Source organism: Lucilia cuprina, chromosome 5, assembly GCF_022045245.1.
Source record: "Lucilia cuprina isolate Lc7/37 chromosome 5, ASM2204524v1, whole genome shotgun sequence".
Classification (NCBI taxonomy): Eukaryota; Metazoa; Arthropoda; class Insecta; order Diptera; family Calliphoridae; genus Lucilia; species Lucilia cuprina.
Genome location: NC_060953.1, coordinates 65,080,443 through 65,103,458, shown reverse-complemented (window position 1 = coordinate 65,103,458; position 23,016 = coordinate 65,080,443). Strand labels below are relative to the sequence as shown.

Genomic DNA, 23,016 nt, shown 5'->3' with positions numbered 1-23,016 from the left:
ATATGTTTGGTTTATTTTTAAAACATTTTTTTTAACTAAAATAATTTCTTATAAAAAAATCTATTACGTTTTTGGCTTAATGAACTTTGGACTGAAATTGTTGAGACATGAGGAAATTAAAAAGTTTATAAAAATAAACAAATTAAGTCTAAATTTAAACTCAAATTACGTTGTTTTCGAGATTAATTCCCAAAGAAACAAGTTGTTGACCTATAATCCCCATCTATAAGAATTTCAATCAAACTGCTTTCCTTAAATTTTAAAATATTGTATAAAAAATGTCTTTATTCAAAATGTGTATTTTTAAACGATAATAATATCATTATTTTATAATAAATACAAAAATTTACAAAAAAATATAATCATTAAATCTAGTAGAAAATATTAACTTAATTACAACTTAAATTAAAACAAAACAATATTAAGTACAAAATTTCTTCAGTTTAAGTTTCTTTCTACTTTAAAGTTCAAAACCAAAACTCTTTATATAAAGTATAAAAAAAAGTTAAATTAAATTAACATTAAAGTAAATGATAAATTAAATACAAAAACTTTTATAAAGTATTTATATTTGCAAAAAAAATCTTAAATTCTCTAAATATCTAAAATCTCAAAATGAAGGTTTACTACTGCTCATGCCACGAGCCGGTAAACTATTGGTTTTTGTTTGTGGATTATCGCGGGCCTGAGAATGAGCCACCACTATGCTCAGACACTGTACCCATTCTTCGGCGTTTTTACCATCTTTTGGTTTGAGTATTAAAGTCTGATCGGCTGTAAAAATTTCAAAAGCTTTGGGTATATTGCGTGCGCCACGCGATACCTTAACGGAACGTATTTGATTGACATCGATACTCTCACCACCGCTCTATAAAGAAATTATATAAAAAATTTTAAATATAAAATAACGTTTTCTTTTTTTCTTAACTTAACTTACCGATCCTTTACATGACAAATGTGCTCCCGATAGAGTAAAATAACGTGTGCGCCATCTTCGAAACAAACGCCATTTGCCTTTTTTCTCTTTGAGTTGCCCCTCGATCATGGGTTGATTGCTGCCATTGAGAAAACCAACCGCTTTGTCGGGATGATTGCAGAGAAAACAACCCCATTGGTATTCTAATTCATTACAATTTGGATTAGATTTATCAGTCTTTGAGACTTCAAATACATCTAGGAAGCCCGAATGCCTTAATTCATTGACGAGAATTTCACGATCCTAAAATAGAGGAAGCATGTTTATTAAAAGTCTAAAAAATAGATTTTATATTAAGATGTTCTTTATTCTGACAAAAACTTCGGGCCATTAGGTTGTATCACTCTTGTTTTTAGTTTGGTCGAATTTCACTAAAAAATCAACTTCATAAATACCAGAAGAGATGTTTGAAGTCCAAAAATGTCTATGACAAGGCATTAGTTATAGAAAATCTTTAAAATGTCATGCATCAAATACAAGGAATGTTGAACAATCCACGAGATTGAGTGGCAGGTTATCGTCCAAACATTAGCTACACATTACAAAACAAGGAGGACTGACATATAAAAAGCGTTGAGGAAAAAATGGAAGCAAAACGCTCAATGCGAATATAAGATGACCATTTTATAAAAAAGCTGGAGTAAAACAACGTCCTACTATTTACTACAGTGTAGGATTACATCTTTAAAGAGGATGAATTACATGGGGTCTCTCACGGTAAGTTGAGGATTTCGTTTATGACTACTCTCACACAATATCTCCAACAAGCAAGGGTATAACTACACATATTTTCCCTGAACATACCTGAACAAGGATTATTAAACATGAATAAGATCACAGCCAATATGTGGATCCCGAAGGAATCTCAACCAACTGACCATTTACCACTGTCCCCTTATCTTACAACTACACTTATGGGTTAGCCTCTGTTGAGTCAGCAACAGCACCTAGAGACGTTATTCAGCAGACCGAAATACGAATCCATCAGAAGAGAGTTTTCCCTCAACATGCCTGAACAAGGAAGGAATATTAAACTTGAATAAGATCACAGCCAATACGTGGATCCCGAAAGAACCTCAACCAACTGACCAGCCAGAACATAGTTCTGCGTGCAACTGACCATCCGTTGTACGATATTATGTAGTTCACAGGTTCGATCCTATGTCAAATCATTCCAAGGAATGGACGTGGATACATTTGACATTTCCAGTTTATAGTCCCGGCAGATTATAAGAAGAACCGATTGTCGTGGGAACGGTGGCTAACAACATTATGCTACAAGATCGACCAGTCGAGTAAGCAGAAAGCTTCTGTCACTAGGTAGTATAGAGAAAACGAATGGAGGAGCTATGTATATCCAAAAGAACCACGCTGAGAATATTCTAGGCATTTGCAGAGTTAACGCTGTGTTATGCCACAGGTATTAATCAACAAGTTCCTCAGATTCAAATGCAGAATCTTCTGGTCCAAAGCCACTAGCAACACTGATCTCTGGAACCTTACCAATTATACTAATATCAATGCATAGTAGGTATTGGATGTGTATCAGAAATACAATCGGAAAGAATCCTGACAGTATAACAAGTAAAGCGCTAAAGTGTAACTCTTAAGGATAAAAAAGCGATGATAGACTTAAAATTACATGGAAACAAGCAATACCCCATGAACTAGAACAATGAAATCTTACATATGAACGGGTAAGATTCAGATCTTATATAGATGCTTTTTAGAGATGCTACAACCGTTGTCATTAAACTTACCTTTATGCTAGGAAATTGACTTGTGACTAATTCAGTAAAACTGCGATTTTCACACTTGAGTATTTGCCAAATATTTTTTAAATTACTGATACCAGGTTCGCGAGTGCTAAGCACACTTTTTTCCTTAACCTTAAAAAAAGGAAAAATTCAGATTTCAATAAAAATTTAAATAAATAAAATGTTAAATGGATCGGTACTCACATAATGTCTCACTTGAAAATCTAGAAACATTAAATGTATCCAGGTTTTTGGATTACGTGTTCTCATGGTAAAACAGGTTTTCGAGTACAGACAATGGGGTCCCCTGATTTGGCAGGCAAAATGTAGCTTAGCTACTTTTTTCGAACGCCTCTCTGCAAATTCATTGGAAACTTGTTTGGATAAACAAAAAATATAGAAAGAGAAATGAAACGGAAAAGAAAAGAAAATATGATAGTTGAAAAGAAAGTAAATTATATTCAAAGAGGTGCAGTTTTTATAATAATAAATATTTATAAAATGTGTGTTTAGATTACAAACAGTTATGAGAAAGTTTGGAGTAAAGAAAACAAACAAGAATACAAATTAAAAAAAAAAAACATGCAATTATATATAGTGTAAATATGTACAAAATGTTCTTCTTACCTTCTATACTGCAACGTGTAGGTGGTGGCAACATTTGCGATACCTCATCCATGTAACTGCTTATGGAAGTAAAGTGTTTTTCACAGAATTGTTGCACCGGATCACGCATGATCTGGTAGGGTTCAAATGTACTCATACGTTGATCTAATATGCTGTTGTTGGCATTCAACAGAGTGCGACTGGTATTGTCATTGCGGCGCGGGGTAACATTGGTGGTGGGTCCGGAAACTATAACTTCATGATCATTCTGTTTCAATAAGGAATTAAGAAAATTATATAACTAATATTTGTCTATATATAATAAAACTACTTACACTTCCATTCACTGGTAACTTCATCACAGATTTTTGATTACCATTATTTTGTTGTGGTAATGCTGGAGAGGCATGGTGCACGGAAACCGGATTGGAAGGTGATGTTATTGAACCTATAGATTGATTTAGGGCATCGGTACTGTATTTCAATAAAGCTGTACTTGTATTCAATAAAGTAGTGGGTCCTTGTGATTGTGGTCTTAGTTTAGTGGGTGATGTTGTAACCGTCACTCCTCCCGATGTTACCTGTGTCGAGGGTATACCCCATTTATTGTGACCCGTTATAATAACATTGTTGCTTAGTGGCGGTACCGGTGTCACATACCCTGGACTATTGGGTGTTGTGGGTGTTTTTAACATGGCACCGGTTTGTACCACAACATTACTACTGGATGTTGAATTGTTTGCCGTATTGGAACCTGAACCTGAAGCAGAACCATTTTGATTGATATGTTGTGAAGAACTAAGACGTGTCATACTTTTGTGTAAGCCTCCTACAGAACCTCCAGCTACATTTAGGCGTGTCATACTACGATGTGTATTACCCGAAGGATGTAGGCGTCCAGTACTGCGTGAATCACCCAATTTAACACGTCTTGTATATCCGGTGTGGGGAGGTGTTGGTGGTACCGTTGTTGTTGATGTGGCGGGAGGTTGATTACTAATCGGATGAGTTGTAGTAGTGTTGGACGACGATGATGCTGAAATAAGAAACATAGTAAAGTTAAAATTGGTTGAACTCCGAAAAATTAATGAAGATAACAACAACTTACGTATTTTTATATTTCCCGTGGTTATGGTTCTCCTATAAGGATCCTTGGGACTGCTAGGACTACTGCGACTCTGTTTGTTTTTATGGCTACGTCCTGTGGTAGTATGGGTATTAGAGGCTGCTACAGAAACGGTAGTTGTGCTAGTTGCTGGATCAGCACTAATAATTGTGGAACGTTGAGCTGTTGAATTGGCAGCTAAAGTATTAACCACTACACCCGAAGCTTTGGCAGCAATGGGTTGGTTGGCGGCAGCAGTCTGATCGTTGGAACTATTCAGATTGACTATGGTAACACCACCACAGGTTTTGGTACCAACATCAACACTAGTCTCGGATGAAGATAGTTTTTGCTGGCTGCAAGAAAAAAATTGTAATAAAAATTATTTAAAAAAGCCAATTCTTAACATTACCTTAAAGCATTCTTTTGTCTAACACAAGCCAACACTTTATCCGTAAACAGTATGGGAAATGATGAACACAATTTTGTAGCCTCTTGCAATAGCACAGCCTGTGATGTTCTATCGGCATGAGGCAATTGTTCTAAAACAAAATCCAATGCATATTGTGCATTTTCCTTATTTGTACGTCCCGCCGTTGCCAGAACCTGTGCACCCAACGTCACCGTATTCGGATTGGTTTTGGTGGCCAAACGTATTTTATCAAAATGTTCTGCCACCAATAATGGTCGCTGCTCCGCCAATTTCAATAGTATTTGCATTGTCGTTATCGCTGTCTCGCTATCGTACAGAAATTCACACAACGGTGAGATGCATGATTCTAAAACTAAGGGTGTACGTTGTGCTATTAATAGATACAATTGAAATACAGCTAGTCTTTCTTGAGAATCACATTCTGGCAGCAGTGCTACTAACTGGGGTGCATGCGGTGACACTGTATCAGGTGACACTTCATAGATTTGCGAGAGTACACGTAGTAGACCATAATTGCCAGCTAAAATGGAATTGATTATGGAATCAATGTGTGGACTTAGTAGATAGGCATAATCAATAGCGGCCAATGAGAGATAACTTGCTAAATTACGTGAGAGTTCACGATTGCCTTTGGGCAGAAATTGTACAGCCATGGGTAGGGCTAATTTCATGACATCTTTTTTGTCGTAATTCTGAAAAGAGAGAAGAGAGGAATGTTTAAAAACAGGATAGAGTATGTTGCAAAAAGATAAGCAAATATGAAAAGTAAATCTGATCGATCGCAGATCCAGCTGTTGATTTTGACTAAACGCGATTTGGAATGTTAATGAGATGTTTTAAATTTATGGTATAAAAACCCATTATTGTCTTCAGAAGTTGTCACGGATCGAGATTCTTCTCTTATTGTAACGCTGTTTGGAGGATTAAATCGAGCAGTGATCACTCGAACAATTATCTTTTCTCTATTGATCATTTTTCAATAAGATTTTGGGGATGTGGAAGATCTATTTTTTGGTCAAATTGGTCATAATTTTACCGCTTTTTGGAGCATTTGTATTTGTACATCGAGTTTATATAAAAAGTAAAAAACGATTGATGATCTTTAGAATTTTAACTTTAAAACTTACCAAAAATATACTCGATATAATATCGGCCGCAATTTTCGCATGAGGAGGATCATCTTTACTGCTACCGCTAGGTTGGAGATTCCATAGTAAACAGGTTTTAAGTAAATCGATCAGGGCACTGCAATAACGTTGCGCTGTTTTCGTTTCACGTATGCAGGATAAAACTCGTGTAACACAAATCTCAACCACCGACTGATCATTATTGTTTTTTAAATAGTCTGCCAAAGAGATAATGGCGTTTATGTCGGAGAGCTAAAAAAAAGAAATAAAAAGAAGACGAAATATTTAAAATTCCTATGAAATTTTCAAGAAATACTCACCACTTCTGAGATATCATTGACAATATCATTGTCTGGCACAGAAAATAAATCACCAGCTCTGGATAGATCACGTTTCGAGAGTACTTTTGTCAACAGTTCATGCATTTTTTCCAACTCTCTCTCTCTTCTCTCTCTAAAGACTCAATTTGTTAAAAAAAAACAAGTGCTCTTTGTTTTTAATGTAAAAGCAGTTAAGAGAGAATGTGTGAATGTGTTACTCGTTTTTAACACTTTTTCTCTCTTAATATCAAGAAATTCTTTTTAAAATTTGCTAAAAGAAAAACAAATACGAAAAAAAGTGAGCAAAAGTAAAACATGTATTTGCAAGATATAAAACATTCTTTAAATTATGTCTTTCTAAATATAAATGACGGCATTTTTTTTTCTATTCAATTTTTGTGTGTAGTTGTTGTAAGAAAAGTACCAAAAATAAATAGTGACAAAATGAAATTAAAAAATATTCTCACGGTTCTATTTAATTTTAGTTTAAAAAACCATTTGATCGAGTGTTTCTTTGGTTTTGTCGCTAATAAACAACACTATTAGTATTTGTATTTGTTCTTGATCATTGTTGATGATCTTGTTGTTCATTGTCAATATCATCATCTTGTTGTACATAGTTATAATTATTGGCTGTTTTGTTGTTCTTAATGTTAATGTTTCGTTTGGAGTTTTGCCAATTTTGTATTTTTGTCATTACCAACAATCAAAGTGTCTGTCTGCCAATTGTGAAAACATTTTCATTAGATGAATGTTTGGTGTAAATTTTGATGTTTTTTTTAAGTTTTTTTTTATCTTATCGACTTGACAGGCTACAGATTTTACTGGAAATTGACAAAAGAACAATAAATTGTTTTGTTCGAAATGAAAAAAAAAAAAAAATATCTAAAATATTTGTATATAACATGTTTACTACACTCTCTACCTCTATTTTTCCGCTGTGTTCGTTTTGCAAAATTGTCAACACTTTAATGATCAAATTGACTTTTGTTCTGTCAGTCAGACCGTCTGTTGGTATGACTTATTTTAGTCTATGGCTTGTTTCTTTTGTTGTGTTATCTTTAAGATTTTTTTGTTATCTAATTGTGTTTTGTCTATAGACATTAACTTGCACTACATCTTCTACATTTACCACTACTTTTTCGAATTGTGTTGCAAAAACAAACAACAAGAAAATTGTAAAATGAATTTGCACTTAATTCTTTTGTCTGTTTTAGTTTTAATTTGCATTCTTTAGTTTTTATTTTGCTGAGGTAATGAAATTCTTTTGTAAACAATGTCAATATTATTTGAATTCCGTTATATTTGTTTTTTTAAATATGTGTAGTTGTTTTTTAAACATTTACGTGGGGATTCCCTAGATACACTGATAAAAAATAACCCAGGTATATGAGATCATTTTTTATAAAGCTGATAATTCTAATCATTATGTTTACTGGTGATTATATTTTTCCAATGATATGTTTTTAAAACCCGATGGGATCATATTGTAGATCGATCACTGATCGCAGGTTTATTGAAGATTTAAGATTTTCGAACTTCATCCTATTAAGCAATTTCGCTCAATTAAGAGATTAATGATCAGTTCAGTTTTTCACTCTTTTTTTTTGCTAAAAACATTAGGGATCAGAAATGCTTTCCGATTTTACAAAATAATATTGAGAGTTGAACGATATTAGATCATGCTCCACGTTTCTCATTAAAAAGACTAAATAACACTGTTATCTAGAATTAAGTAATTAAACCATCTTATTAAATAGAATTTAAAATTTTCATATTAAATTGTATTTTTTCTTTGAAGTATTACTGATCACAGATCATTTCTTTCCTCTTCTCGTTTGAAAGTTCTTTTATGAATTATATCAAAAATTTATTGTTTGATTTCAAATGTGATTGAACACAGATCGAGCTTCAACTTTCAATCTAAAGTGCTTGATTCAGATCAGATCATGCTCCACTTTTCCCAATTAAAAGACTCGATAACCAAGTTATCTAGAATTTAGTAATTATATGTATATTATGCTTTTTTAACCAACATCTTATTTATAAAGAATTTCATAATAAATTATATTTTTTCTCGAAAGTATTAGTGATCACAGATCATCATTTCCTCTGCTCCTTTGAATTTTATGAATTATATCGAAAAATTAATTTTTTGATTTCAAACGTGATTGATCACAGATCGAGCTTCAACATTAAATCTTAAGTTTTTGATTTTGCTTAAAAATGTGAGTAATCATGATCTGTATTAAATATTTTTTACAAATATTTTCATATAAAAAAATTTTTAATGCGAAACATGAGTGATCACTGCTTTTCTCAATTAAAAAAAAAAAAACAAAGTTAGAGTTAGTTAAAATAAACACTTGGTCGAGATCACTGACCTCATATCGATCTGTTTTTCTTAATAAAACCATCACAATGTTGGGCAAAATCTCAGTGTGAATTTTACATAGAAAATACTTGATTGATCATACATCGATATTTTATAATTAATTATATATAATTTTAAAATTTCTAATCTTGCTCTGAAAATTAAGTCAAAGTATATAAACTTTAGGAATTTCGGATTTCATTAAAAACATGAATCTATTAATTGACGTACGAAACTGCTGCCGACCGAAAATAGTTGCGCCGCCGCTGATCAATTTGCACGGCTTATATCTCTGCCCTACTCCCCATGTAAGGTCACATTCACTATCTGAAGGAAGCTTCCAACGAGGTCATGTTACCTTGGTGATGCCTCCACCTTGGTGTTATTGCAATTCCGAGGAATAAAGAGGTAACCAATACCTCTAGTCTGGCCGGGTCTAAAAAAATTGGTTACAGTCTACTGCCTGCCTTAGTTCTTGCATAAATTGAAAAGAGGTCACCCCAGAGCACCGCATAATCTGGTACTACGGGAGGCCAGTTGCCCGCAGGACTATTTCCTGGCTGGTCAGTTGGTTGAGGTTCCTTTGGAATCCACTTAGCGGCTGTGGTTTAAATCCAAATTCGCGGGAAGAGTAAGTGGCGGTTAAAAGACTGATGTAAGGTAAAGTCAATATTTCAGATACCCCACAGAGGAGTGACTGTGGTACTAAGCGTTGGAAATGAGTTGGTATTAATTGTATATGGTACGGGATGAATGTGGGGTACGGAAACCGTCTACCTATAATAAATGTGTCGTATGTTTTTCTCTTATGAATGTGTCGTATGAATAAGATGTGTGCTGGGTTGTATGATGATGGATGAAAGGTATTATATACAAACGATACCATTGAATTTTCCTTCCCTGTCTAGATACATATGTTCAGAGTATACTCTGTTCATATCAGAATTACCATAGTGTGTCCCTGTGAGTTAGAACAAAGTCTTCGGCTTATTTGATGTATTCGTACTTCGGTCCACCGGTTACGTCTCTAGGTGCTGTTGCCGAATGAACAGATGCCATCCAATGGTCAGAGATTAGATAGTCCTGTCAAATCCATGTACAAAAATTGCCACCTAGGTTCTTCATTGAAGGATTCAGGGACGATGGTAAACTGTTGTCAAGTCTACCCAGTGGATAAAAAAGACCACCGTGGGGTAGAGCATCATGTTTTACTCACGTAAAACACGCGACATTCATTTGTCTGAAGGATGAAATGGTGGAAATGGTGTATGTATTAAGCAGTAAATGTATAATTTTGCACTAAAATATTATTATTATTATTTATTTTTTCGTTTTGTTTTTAACAATTCAAATTTATTGTTATAATTTTTAAAATACATATATACAATGGAAATATATATGTATATTTTGCAATAAATATTGAAAAATAACTTAATTTTTATTTTTTTGCTTTACATTTAATGTTTTCATTAGGGATTTTTCTAAATTACTACAAATCCAGGTAAATTTATAAAATATTTTCTTTCAATGTTGTGAAAATGCATAAGTTGAAAAACCTTTATTAACTAAATGAAAATAATTATTAAATATCCTTTTTATCTAAGCTTTCACTAACAGCTATCATTAAAATGTATATGTTTTAATGTAAGACATTTTTATCTAATGATTAAAACTAGTTAATAGTAGTAAATTAAAACTTTTTTAAATAACATGTATAGCCTTTCAATATGTGTGTGTGTGTGGAAAACTAGTCCAGCCTGTATATCTTTACGATTAGCATATGGACGGATGTTTGGATGAGGAGTTAGTTAGTCAGTTTGTCTGTGATCACATGTCAGACATGCATGTCTGCTTGTCTCTGTATTAAGGTACCCAAACCGGTAAGATTGGTTAATACTATTATTATACATTTTATATGTTTGTACTCTTACCGTAGATTTTCACGCATTGTTGATAATATACTTTTGCATTTGTACAGACTTTAATATACATAAACATAAAATAACAATAAATAATTTAAAAATAACAACAAATTTAAAATTTTTGCAAATAACCACAATACTCTTCTAATATAATAGTATTAGTTATTTATATACTCGGTTGTAGTGGTTGAGTTGCCACATATGAAATATTATAGTAATTTAAAGCAGATCTTTGATTTTGCAACTCTCTAGAGTTTCTGGTTTTTAAATAAACATAAAAGCCTTATTAATAACAATTTATTAAAGGTTTATTCGACAAATTTCCATAAAAATGTTGTTCTATAAACCTTTACTAAATTGTTATAGAAAACATTCGCAATATAAGTATCTGCGATTACAGATCGCACATATGCGGATTATATCCGAGGAAATACATCTGCGCTCCTTAATCAGTACCATCTCCCGTTTACCACACTAAAGCACTAACCACTTACCTACTGAAGGCCTCTGGTATGTTAATAGTCAGTGTTCTAGTCTGTCAGATCGGAAATCGTTTGTTGGATTCTCAGCAGAAATAGTTTAAAATGATCAAATTAGAAGAAATACACCATGGTGTCTAGATCCATATTCTAATGGAATTGAATTAAAGGTATTGTACGAAAAACTTATTTAGATTAAAATTACATTCGTACCAGAAGCCAATGAAGCTTGACAGTTGCTTTCCCAAAACATATATATCGATCATTTGCGGAAGTTAGATCATGTTGGTTAACCACGATGTTGGATTAGAAAATATGATATTTTTAAACGATTGAAACTAAATTATGGAGAGAGATACAAATTGGGTAGTCAGTATTCCGCGGTTACTATACAGTTTTGTTCAGACCATAGACATTCTCGACCACAAGTTTGCTATTGTGGGTTTCGCATAAGTAGTTGCAGATAGTTGTGATGGGGGCCAAAAAATATTATTAGTAGTAATCATGCTAGAATATTGAATGTTATTTTCGTTGACTTCTGTAAAAGCGATCACAATTAGGACAAGAAGGAAAAACATTTTTTCTGCCGCAATCCCACTTAATTAGAAGATTTTAGTCTATATATCGGCAATCTCCAGACAGCTCTTCATTGTCTATTTTAAGGATTTCTCGAATTTGCCCTCACAGTCTCTACTTTTAGATTGAGAGATAGAGAAACGAAGAAAGAAAATCCTTGGATTGTTGTTGTAACAGCTTGGCTTGGTTGATACAGCTGTGGCTGAGTTGACAATACTTGGCCGATTGAGAATCGGGTCGTTTCGGAGCGGAACTCCGGATCGTAGGAACGTGAGAAAGACTCTGGGTAGGTGGTGTTGCTTAAGCTAAATAATCATATGATAGATATTGTTATTGATATTGTTTCGACATTTCTATGATTGCTTTTGCAAGAGTTATTATTAAATTTTGGCGACACCAATGTATAATTGATGAAATCTTCTAACAACAGTAGATTATTTTCTCTGTCGCAATCCTTTTCGTTTGCTCGCAATTCTGTATCAGTTATACTTTGAGGTGTCCTGCGATAAGAATTAGGGTATAATCCGATTTGGAAAACACCAAGTTCAGCCGACTACAAGAGTGGGCAGTATCTATGAATACATTTAGTCGCTAAAATATGCCAACTATGGAAGTCAGAATGTGTGTTCCAAAACGAAAAGATTTAAAATGCAGATCGATGAGATCGTATCGGGTATTTTTGATTCTAGTACGGATCTATTAAGTAGAAAATTTTCAAACCCAGCTAAAATAAAACAAAGTACTTCCAAAAGAATAACATTTATTACGACTTCAAAAGTAGCACTAGTTAGTTAGTTTGAAAGGAGGATGTATACACATCAAAACCGAAGAAACCCGTCCCACGGGTGGGAATAGAACCCACCACTTCCGGTCTACCAGACTAGAACACTAACCACTAACCTACTGGAGGCCAAAAGTAGCACTAAGTGAATTTATTTACCTTCTGTGGAAGTGATGTTTATTGACTTCCAAAGAACCGAAAATTGATTTCTTTTTTATTAAACTAATTTCATTTTGGAGTTGATTGATTTATTTTAATATTGTTTAAGTCAAATTAGTTGTATTCAATAATATTACAATTTCACTTCCTAACATCTTCCAAAAAAATAACATAAAAATTACTTCCTGAGAATGACTTCAGATGTAGTGAATTTGGAATCAAATAAGAAGAACATTCCTCCTATCAAATCAAATAAGAAGAACATTCCTCCTATGACAAGTCTGTGTTAAACTCACAACTTCTTCAGGTCTTTTTCAGTACTTCCAAGGAGTAAATTCTACTTCTTTGATGTTCTTTTTTTGCTGGGAATTTAACTTTTATTAATACTTTTGGAATAAAATTGATCTCAAAGAGTAAAATCTTAAAAAATCTGGTAACATTTTAATAGAGTCGAGTTTAAACCAAAGAAAAAAACAATAATAATGCGAAAAACCGGTAATAAAATGGTTGAATATCAGGATTTTTTATACGTAACTAAATAATATACAAAAGACATTTATGAAAAAAAAATAAATATAAAAATGTTTAATGCATTTATAATAATAAAAAAATAAACACATTAGCCGAGTCACTGCAAGCATGCAACATTTTTGATTTTTTTTTAACATAAATTATTAAAAAAACACCATAAGAAACGCAAGAAGAAAGACAAACTCACAATCACATAAAACAAGAAATATAATTTTTTTAAAAAAATTAACATAAACTTCCGGTTGTTGGTTTGCATTAGAAAATGAAGAAAATAAGTAAAAGAGAGAAACAAACTAAAGCTTGAATATAAGGAAATACAAAATAACAAATCAAAAATATATACAAAAACTCTCATATTACCACAAGTATTTAATTTATTGTTGTTTAAAAAAATCCAACAGCAACAAACTAGATTAACAACAATATAAATTCAATAAAATAATAAACATGATCATAAATAAAACGTTAAGAAAGCTACATAACGATATAAAGATAAATAAAAATGAGAAAATTTAACAGTTTTGTCAACAATAACTAAATGTGAATGATGATCAACGATCATTGTGAATGGCACTAGAGCAGGTTGTCGTCATCATCATCATCACGATCACTAACTAATATCATCATCATAAGCGACACTTTATTAAGATTAAACTTTCACACTGTTTTCAAAATCAAATTGTCGATCGGTCGGTCAATCGTTGAGTGAACAATGAATGAATGAATAGAATGATTGGTTCACCGTTGCCATTCAGTTTATATAATAAAACGTATTGTTTTTTTTTTATTTCATTTAACTTAAATCTACATATAATTTAGGTCAATTACCCTTTTGGTTTGGTTTTTATGACTTTTTTTGTTATTTTTCCCTGATTTTTTTTTTTGTTAGTCTACGTTTCACTGTTTTAATTTAGTTAGATTTTCTAGAAACACGTTTCCATTATTTCTATTTCAAAACTTCGTTGTCATTCGGTTTTTTTCTTCTGCTATTTTTCCAATAAACATTAGAATTTGAAATAGTGATTAATAGTGTTTGTTTCACTTTTGTTTGTTTTAGTTTTTATTACTTTGTTATAGTTTTTAAGTTTTTTTTAACACTCGTTACAACAATAATAAATAAATCTTAATAATTACTAGCATTTAATTTGTAACATTTTTTTTTTTTCTATAGTTTCTTGTTTTTTTCTATTTTTTCTTTCGTTTTAGTTAAGATCGAAATTTAAACAACTTTAATATTTTCGCGTTGGTTTAAGACTGAATTTTTAATTAAAGCCCCTCAGAGCAATGTGTTGTGTGTACCGTTTGTTTTTTAAGACTTGGATATTTGTGGTCTGTGTGGTGCTGTTGCCTCTTTTTTTCGGTTTGTTGTTGGTAGATTTCGTTGTTTTGTTGGCTAATAGAACTGGTTTAAATCGTCAGTAACAAAATAACAAAAAAAGGTAAAATAATACATGTTTTACCAAAGGCTAGTTATTGTTTTGTGTGTACCCTACAGTAAGCATGTTTTAAAACTAATGATTATAAAGATTTAAACGATCCCCTTGATTTTCCTGGCTAATATCGAATTAGGACAGCTAACGATCGTTTCATTAAATAAAACTACATTTCAAGTAAAACTAAAGATAAGTCTGATGGTAAGTTTAACATGAGTTAGTTTTTCGAAAAATTAATGTCATTAGTCATTAGTTTTATCGGGAATTGTACTTATCAATTATTGTGATCTGAAATTTAGAAGATTGAAAGTGTTTAAGTCTGTCAGACCAGAGTTCGTGGGTTCGATTCCCAAATGGTAAATTCTTTGCTTTCAAAATAACTAACTTCAACTAGCGAAGTAAGTTGGTCACCGTATAAAGTGTAGTCTCCGATCATTTTAAAGAAGAATTTGGTCTATATATCAGCAATCTTCATAATCAATAATCAATTGCTAACGATTGTTCGCTTCTCTCGGAGCTGGATCTGTTCTGACAAAACTGACATCATTAAACGAGAATTGAAGTATCACTTATTGCGATCTTAAATTTGTAAGATTGATAGTGTAGCACAACAGACCCGATGGAGGTATAATCCTTTCAAAATAACTAACTTCAACTGGAGATGTTAGCTGGTCGCCTTATAAAGAATAGTATCCAATAATTTTAAAGAAGAATTTGTTCTATATATCAGCGATCTTCACACAACTCTTTGAAGGAAAGTTTAAGGATCTCTTGAACCTGGAGCTGTCTAGACAAAACAGCTCTTGATCTGGCTGTCTCTCACTTTCAGAGGGAAAGAGAGAGAAACAAACTGGGTAGTAGGTATTCAGCGAGTAGTACTCGGTTTTGCACAGACCATTCTCGACCGCAAGTTCTTTATCGATAATGTTTTGGTCCTTCTTTGATTTCCATGTGCTTTTGCATAAGTAGTTCCAGATAGTTCTATTGCGATATTAAGATTGGTACCTCCTATAGGTTAGTATATAGTGTTTAAGTCTGTCAGGCCAGAGCTTGTAAGTTCGATTCCCACTTGTAAAGGAGCGCACAACAGACCCGACGGAGGCATCTCCCTTTCAAAATAATTAATTTTAAGTAACGAAGTTGGTCGCTCCGATAATGTTCAAGAAGAATTTGTTCTATATATCTGCGATCTTCACGCAACTCAAAGTAAAGTATAAACATCTCTCGAACATTTAGCTGTGCAGACAAAACCGTCAAGTTCTTTATCAATAATGTTTTGGTCCTTCTTTAATTGCCATTGGCTCTGACCGGCCCTATCCAACGGTGGTCTTTTTCAACCACTGGGTTGACTTGAGAACAGTCTACCATCGCCCCTTTGTTCTTCAATGAAAAACGCCGGAGGAAATTTTTGCACATTGGTTCTGACCGGTCCATGACCAAGTACTTTGCTCGAGTACTATCTAATCTCTTGACCACTGGATGACCTCTATTGATTCGGCAACAGCACCTAGCCGTAGACTTTGTTCTTACTCACAGGGACACACTGTGGAAATTCTGATATGAACAGAGTAAACCCTGAACATATCTGGACAAGGAAGGAAAATTCAATGGTATCAAATGTATATGATACCTTTCATCCATCATCATTCAACCCAGCACACATCTTATTTATACGACACATTAATAAGAGAAAAACATACGACACATTCTATTAAAAGATTTATAAATTCTGTAATATCCAAAGTCGAAAAACTTTGCAGTACTGTTTAAAAACTTAGTTTATAGCTCCTCCTAAAGTCGACCTAAACCCTAATATTCTTAATTATATCTTTCACACATGAGCTAGACTTGATGGCTAAAAACGCAACATTTAAATCTTTTGCAGATTTACATTTTTTTGCAATTTTATGTTCATTCTCTTGAAAATATGTATGTATTTTTAAACTGAAAGATCTAAATATCTATAAGAATATTGTTGCCAAAGAATAAAATATCAGTTAAAAGAGAGTTTACAAAGAGATAAATTCAAATCTTCTCCTTATTCAACTACTAAGAGAAAGCAAGATCATCTCTTAAAATTAAAAGAGCATTTCAACGTCTGTCTGTCACATTCGTGTTGGTATAAATTAGATTTTTACCTGTTTATCTAAACAGTTAAGTTTTTTTCTAATTTTATTTTTTATATATTTGTTAGAATAATAAAAACAAAACGAAAATAATGCTTATTTGTGTATTGCACGGCTATGATTATGATTGAAATTGCCAGAAAGAGAAAACTATAGTATGATTTGTGTTTTGGGTAGAATAAGTAATAAGAAGAGTTTTGTTGGTGGTATTAGCTCACACTATAAAAACAATAACAACAACAATATAGACAAAAAAAACATCATAACAAAAGATATCAACAGCAAAAAAACAACAAAAACTGGCTTTAAACAAAATAATAATAATAAAAAAAGAAATAATGTACGATCAGAGTTTCCACTTAGCGAAAGTATTCTGAGAAGTGTGGAATTTTTTCAGAATTTATTGAAAAGCAATCTTGAAAAATAGTATTCAATATGTTCCAAACTATTCATTATAGTCAACAGGTTCCTGGAAAAGTGCGTTCAAATAATTGCAAAGCCTATACATTCGGATCATTAATGATTAATGTATTTTTATTGGCTTCACTTCGTATTGATAATAATGTGGTTGATTTGTTTGAGGGAAGAGAGAAAAGGTATTGGAAAGCATTTTTCCCTCGAAATAGATTAATATGTTGAACTATTTGGTATTAAACTTTTAATCACTGTTCCTGAGTTTAAGTTTTATTCTACTTGAGGCTTTACGAGTCATCTCAAAGACTAGTGATGACTCTGGGAGCTGATAATGTCAGAAATGTGAGTTCGATCAGCTGGAATGGGAGATGTTGCTGGAAAGCATGTTTCTCTCGGAATATTTCATACTGTTGAACTATTAAATACTAAGCTTTCAATCAATGTCTTTGAGCTTCGATTTTAACCTATTTGAGGCTTTACGAGTCACTTCATAGACTAAAGTTTCGTCGATTTTCGTACATCTCCTTAAAGAACTATTAATAGATATAATCAAGAAGATCTTGGAACTTTTGGATAGAGTTGCCTTAAATAAAATTCTTTTCAACCAAACCACAATCTTTATTAAAGACAATTAGGTTTCTAAGAGCTGATAATGTCAAAATTGGAAATCGATCTGAATTCTAATATAATATCATTAATAAGAAGGAGGTTGCTGAAATAAAGAATTGCTTTAGAAATTAAAGACTTGAATTTGGTTTCTCCAAGTGTCGACTTTTTTAAAAATGTTAATTACATTCGTTCTTGGAAAATTTCGTTAATTTCCTACAGAGTAACACTGGAAGATTTTGAAAAAGGAAAATAACAATGTATTCTTACAGACATTTTTACAATTTTCCCTTTCCCTTGGTATCACCATTCCCTTGTGTTGATAGTACGGTTTCACACCCTAATTTCGTTGACTACTCGGTTCTTGAGGTCTTCGAGAACACCAGCCGGTATTTATAATAAAACCGATCATGTCTACTAGTGTCGCATCTCAGAGACAGTCCAAATCTTGGAAAAAAGCTCTACCAAGATAGAGAAGTCTGAGCTCTTGTAAGCCTGAGCAGTCAGATAGAAGGTGTTGTACCGATTCCACTTCTTCGTCCATTTGTCCAATCATACAGTGCCTAGTAATTATACTAGTTAAAAGCCTAATTTGGTTCATACTAAGAGACAATAGAGTCCTAGCCCTATCCGTTGTCAGCGTGGACGAAAGCAGTGATATTTGATCACCTTAGTTCCGTCTCACTCTAAGCCTAAGAGGAGTGTGAATATTCCTATGAGCATGGGTTAAGTCTAGGGACGATCCTTTGGTTGCGCATTCATCAGATATTTCATTTCCACGGATGCCCTCATGTTCTGGAACCCATAGCAATTCAATGTGTGTCAGTTTTGCTAATTGAGAAGATATTTCGACTTAATAACATTGGAGTTAAGAGCTTTGCTTGATACAAGGCTGTCCAAGTAAATATGTATAATCGAGAGTAAAAGTTTCAGTATTTCGGAAAAATTTCCGATCCCGTGCCTATTTCTGTCTCCAAACTATCAGTATTGATTGAGAAGAAACAGTCTTCCATCTTCTCAGCGAATACCCTGCTGTAGCTGTGATAAGCAGTCATTTTTGGCAGACACATCATATCTAATGATATCATAAGATTTCTAATTTCTATGGGCTGGATCTAAAACAATAAAAACTACATCAAACGAGAGGAGTGGTCCGGTCTATTGACTCTACTTGACTGTTCGCGCGTAGTGAACTACCACAACAACCAATCAACCAGAGATTGAGATTACGTCGTTTCTTAAGACAGTATTCTCGGCCCAATTGTCCCTTGTTGGTATTCTGGTCTTGTCTGGCTTTAGTAGCAGGACAAAAAGTTTACTATTGATCTAGAAACGATCGTGAGATCAAGAACTTTATGGTGTTTATTTGTTACAGTCTGGAAAAATTTGGACAAATTGTTAAAGACTGAAATTGAAGATGTTATTTTGGAACCTCTAAGTGTTCATTCTTTGATTCTTAATACAGTGAAAAAATCTAAACTTAACGATGGATTGAAATGTGATCTGGAGATTTTGAAAAAGGGGACATATAAAGAAATCATTTAAGGCATTTTGAGAATTTCCTCTAAAATCTAAACACATTGACAACCCTGTTTTGTGCAACCATAAATTGTCTATATAAATAAAATGTTTGTCGATCTTTTTTTTGTAATAACTACAACAGTAACAACAAACTGCATAACACCATCACAATTCAAGACAAATAATAATTCTGTTTCGAAACAGTAAGTAAGTTAGTGAGTGAGTGAGTGAGTGAGTGAGTGGAGAGTGACTGTTTCAGTGAGTGCATGCAGCACACAGTAGTCTTGGTAATATGTAGTTGGTGTAATCGTAGTAGTTACACGATCACAAAATAAGTGAAGATGAATTTACCGTTAGCAATTCCGGGTACTTACCATTTTTTTATGGTGTTGTTGTATTTATTGGTGTTGTTGTAGATGTTTGTTGAGGAAACATGTTTCTTTTTCATAGATTTTAGTTTCAGTTTCTTATTTTAACTGGTTTGAACGAAAAAAAAAAATACAAAAACTAAAAAGATCATCAGCAACAGGGTCCGAGCCAGAGCAAAACGACAATGACGAGTACAGAATTTAGTACAAAAGATATAAGATTTATTTGTATTGTAGGTATGTATGTACATATATAACTACTATATTACATACATTTATTTCATTTTTATATATATGTATATATATTTATTTCATTGGTTATACATATATTTATATATATTATTTTTTGTGTTTTATTATTCGTTAAGGTAGACCACGAGGCCTTTTTTGAAGTAGAAAGAAATATTATAAAAACAAAACTTGTTTTTGGATAATATCAAACTGGTTAAATTCTTTTTGCTTGGTTTTTTTTGCGGTAAAGGTGGGGTTTTCAATACTTTTTTCCAACCACTTTTTTTTGTTACAAAACAAAAAGAGTTTCACAAGTTATAAGCAATTTTGTTTAAACTTTTTTTTTTGTTTAAAATTTTATGTCTACAACTTGTGTTGACGTTTGCAAATTTATATATAAAAAAAAATTGTGTTAAATGTGTTAAAATATGGCTTGTTTTAAAGATATTCTTTATTTTTTTTACTTTTGAAATTTATTTATGTATTAATTTGTTAAAATATTGTTGACCTCACTTTTTTGTTTTGTTTGTGAGTTTCTAGATTAATTAATTTATTTATTTTTGCTTTTTTTTTGTTGTTGTATTATTTGACTATTTGCAAAAAAAATAATAGGCCTGTGTAATTTCTGTATTTTTATCTTTTTATTTTTTTTCAAGTTGTTAAAATTCACTTTTTTGTTGTAATTTTTTTATGGTATTTGTATTTGAGACACTAAAAAAAATTTTTTTAAATACAAAAAAAGTGCACAAAAATTTTGTATCCGCTTATCTTTATTTAACAACACTCACGATCACCATTATAGACACGACAACAACCACTGACAGCAACAGGCGAATAAACAATCACATTAAAGCCAATTTCAAAAAGTCTTAAAACAATGCTGAGCACTCTTTTTAAACTCTTTTGCAAACAATCTAAACATTGCTCTTAAATTTTTGTTTACTTTCTCTTTTAAACTCTCTTATCGATTTTGGCATTTTATACACCTGTTTATTTCAAGTGTTTTTTTTTTTGTTTGTATGTTTATTATTATCTTTAGTTATGGTTATTTGTTTGTTAAATTTCCCCTTGTCCTTCTCTTCTTTCTCTTTTCTTGATTTCATTCATAAAAATTTTAATCAATTTACAAAATAAGTTTACAAAATAGTAGTGTTTAATTTGTTCAAGAACCCATATAGAGCTGCCAATAGGTTTACTTGTTATTTTGAGCGATTTTTTTTTTCAAAAGGAAAACACTTAAGTTTAGAAGATTATCTGTGGGTAACATTAATCTATTAGCAACTGTTATCATTAGATTAACCTTATCGTAATGACCTTTATCATTAACATTACCAATTTCATAAAAAAATGCTCCATTTAATCCTAACATCAACTTGTTATCAATTCGAAACCAGATTTTACATATAGCCGTTATATTGTTACAATTCTAATAATAATTAGAATCATAATTAGTGGCTCTTAAACGTTTCTTGTTACACATGCAATTTTAAGATCCTAATTTATTATATTTTTTGCATATGTAAATCGAATACGATCACTGAAGATCATTAATTACAATAACTGCAGCTAACTGATTGCTTTAACAGAGAAGAGTTTTCTTCGTGTGGTTGACAATGTATCATTACTGATCTTGAAGGCCAGGATCATATCTTTCTTTACATTTTTTTTAAATTGCGTTTTTTCTAAATATTAGTATAAAGATTGTAAAGATTTTATGTGCCAAATTTCAGATAATGGACCGATCTTAACCATTTTTAATTGGCTTCGTCCCTGGGGCAATAGAATATCATGTACCAAATTTTATTGAATTATTTTTCAAATTGCGACCTTTAGTTTGACATAGCTGAATCGGTTCAAACATCGGCTTTTCATTTTTCTTTGCTAATGGACGTTATTTTGCGATTTTTAATCTTTCTCCAAGAACGATCAATGATGTCTCTTTATCCTATTAGCTTCCCCCCTAGGACATGTTACATTGATGAAAGATCCCATTTTTGCAATTTGAAAGAAAAGAGGTGATACCAGTACCTCTAGTCTGCCCGGACTATAAACTCGTAATGTCACATCACTCCGTGGACATTCCTTGGAACGATTTGACATGGGGTCGGACTAGAGAACCACATAATCTGGTACTACGGGAGGCTGATCAGTTTGATTCTATTATAAATAAAATGATTCACTGTATATGTTTGTCCGATAATTTGACATTTATCCATTTAAGAATATTCCAAAATATCTAATGAGGGATCTTCATAAGTTGTCATAACTCGAAGCGTTGTAGAAATTTTAAATTAATTGTCACATTTCCGTTTAAGTCTGTGTTACGGTGATTCATGACAGGCAGTTTGAAAGTAATTTAACTAATTAATTTAATCATGCTAAAGTGACTAATGAAATTTAATTAATTAATTTTTTCATTTCATAACTGCAAATTCTTTAGCTGATTTTCAACGAAACATATTGACAGCACTGTACACACCTGTTGATCTGTAAGTAATGTTATTTGAGTTTTATCTTTGTTGTCATGATTTTTTCTTTTTATTTTGTTTTTCTCTTGTCTTGTTTATTCATTCATAAAAATTTAATAAAACTACAAATTATTTTCTAAAAAATAGGGGTTTATTTTTAGAGCATTTTTTATTTTTATTATTTTTCTTAGAAATTGCTGCATATTTTGCTTCGGTAGTGACTGTTTTTTTTTTTTGTTTGTCTACCTGTTATATTTTTATTGTTTTTTCTTATGCATGTTTATAAACACGGAGGCTAAACATTGTTGCTGAGAGCTTGTTGGGTTTTTAAGAGCATTGCCAGAGTGAACTTTCTGATTGTGATTCATATGTTTAGGCGTTTCATGATTTTAAATTTGAATTTTTTTATTTTTATGAAAGATAATGAATGATTCTAGACAACTATAGACTAGACTATAGCCTAAACTGTAGACTAGACTATAGACTGTAGACTATAGACTAGACTACAGTCTAGACCATAGACTAGACCATAGACTAGACTATAGCCTAGACTAGACTATAGACTAGACTATAGACTAGACTATAGACTAGACTGTAGACTAGACTATAGACTATACTACAGACTAGACTATAGACTAGACTATAGACTAGACTATAGACTAGACTATAGACTAGACTATAGACTAGACTATAGACTAGACTA

General features: G+C 32.2%; 1 protein-coding gene across 4 annotated transcripts; it reads right to left on the bottom strand.

Moving 5' to 3' along the window:
* Positions 1–252: 252 nt before the first annotated feature.
* Positions 253–20,273, bottom strand: LOC111675047 (protein melted). 4 transcript variants are annotated; one of them, XM_046951188.1, is made up of 12 exons: positions 19,621–20,273; positions 6,325–6,595; positions 6,005–6,256; positions 4,857–5,569; positions 4,448–4,800; positions 4,154–4,375; positions 3,675–4,099; positions 3,361–3,607; positions 2,938–3,107; positions 2,737–2,865; positions 938–1,219; positions 253–868 (listed from the first exon to the last, which is right to left on the bottom strand). In XM_046951188.1, exons 2-12 carry the CDS (start codon positions 6,427–6,429, stop codon positions 611–613), a joined length of 3,156 nt encoding a protein of 1,051 aa, XP_046807144.1. In that variant the 5' UTR covers positions 6,430–6,595; positions 19,621–20,273; the 3' UTR covers positions 253–610. The 4 variants fall into 4 exon arrangements, with proteins under 4 accessions (XP_046807144.1, XP_046807143.1, XP_046807141.1 ...); XM_046951187.1 differs by having other exon boundaries at positions 2,938–3,089; positions 3,675–4,375; XM_046951185.1 differs by having other exon boundaries at positions 3,675–4,375; positions 19,621–20,272.
* Positions 20,274–23,016: the final 2,743 nt, after the last annotated feature.

Excerpts from the sequence above, each read along its gene's own strand:
- LOC111675047 (XM_046951185.1), bottom strand. The coding sequence starts at position 6,429 with ATGCATGAACTGTTGACAAAAGTACTCTCGAAACGTGATCTATCCAGA. Across the intron at positions 6,257-6,324 it reads TCAATGATATCTCAGAAGTG|CTCTCCGACATAAACGCCAT; the intron begins GTGAGTATTTCT and ends TCTTTTTTTTAG. Across the intron at positions 4,801-4,856 it reads AGACAAAAGAATGCTTTAAG|CCAGCAAAAACTATCTTCAT; the intron begins GTAATGTTAAGA and ends TTTTTCTTGCAG.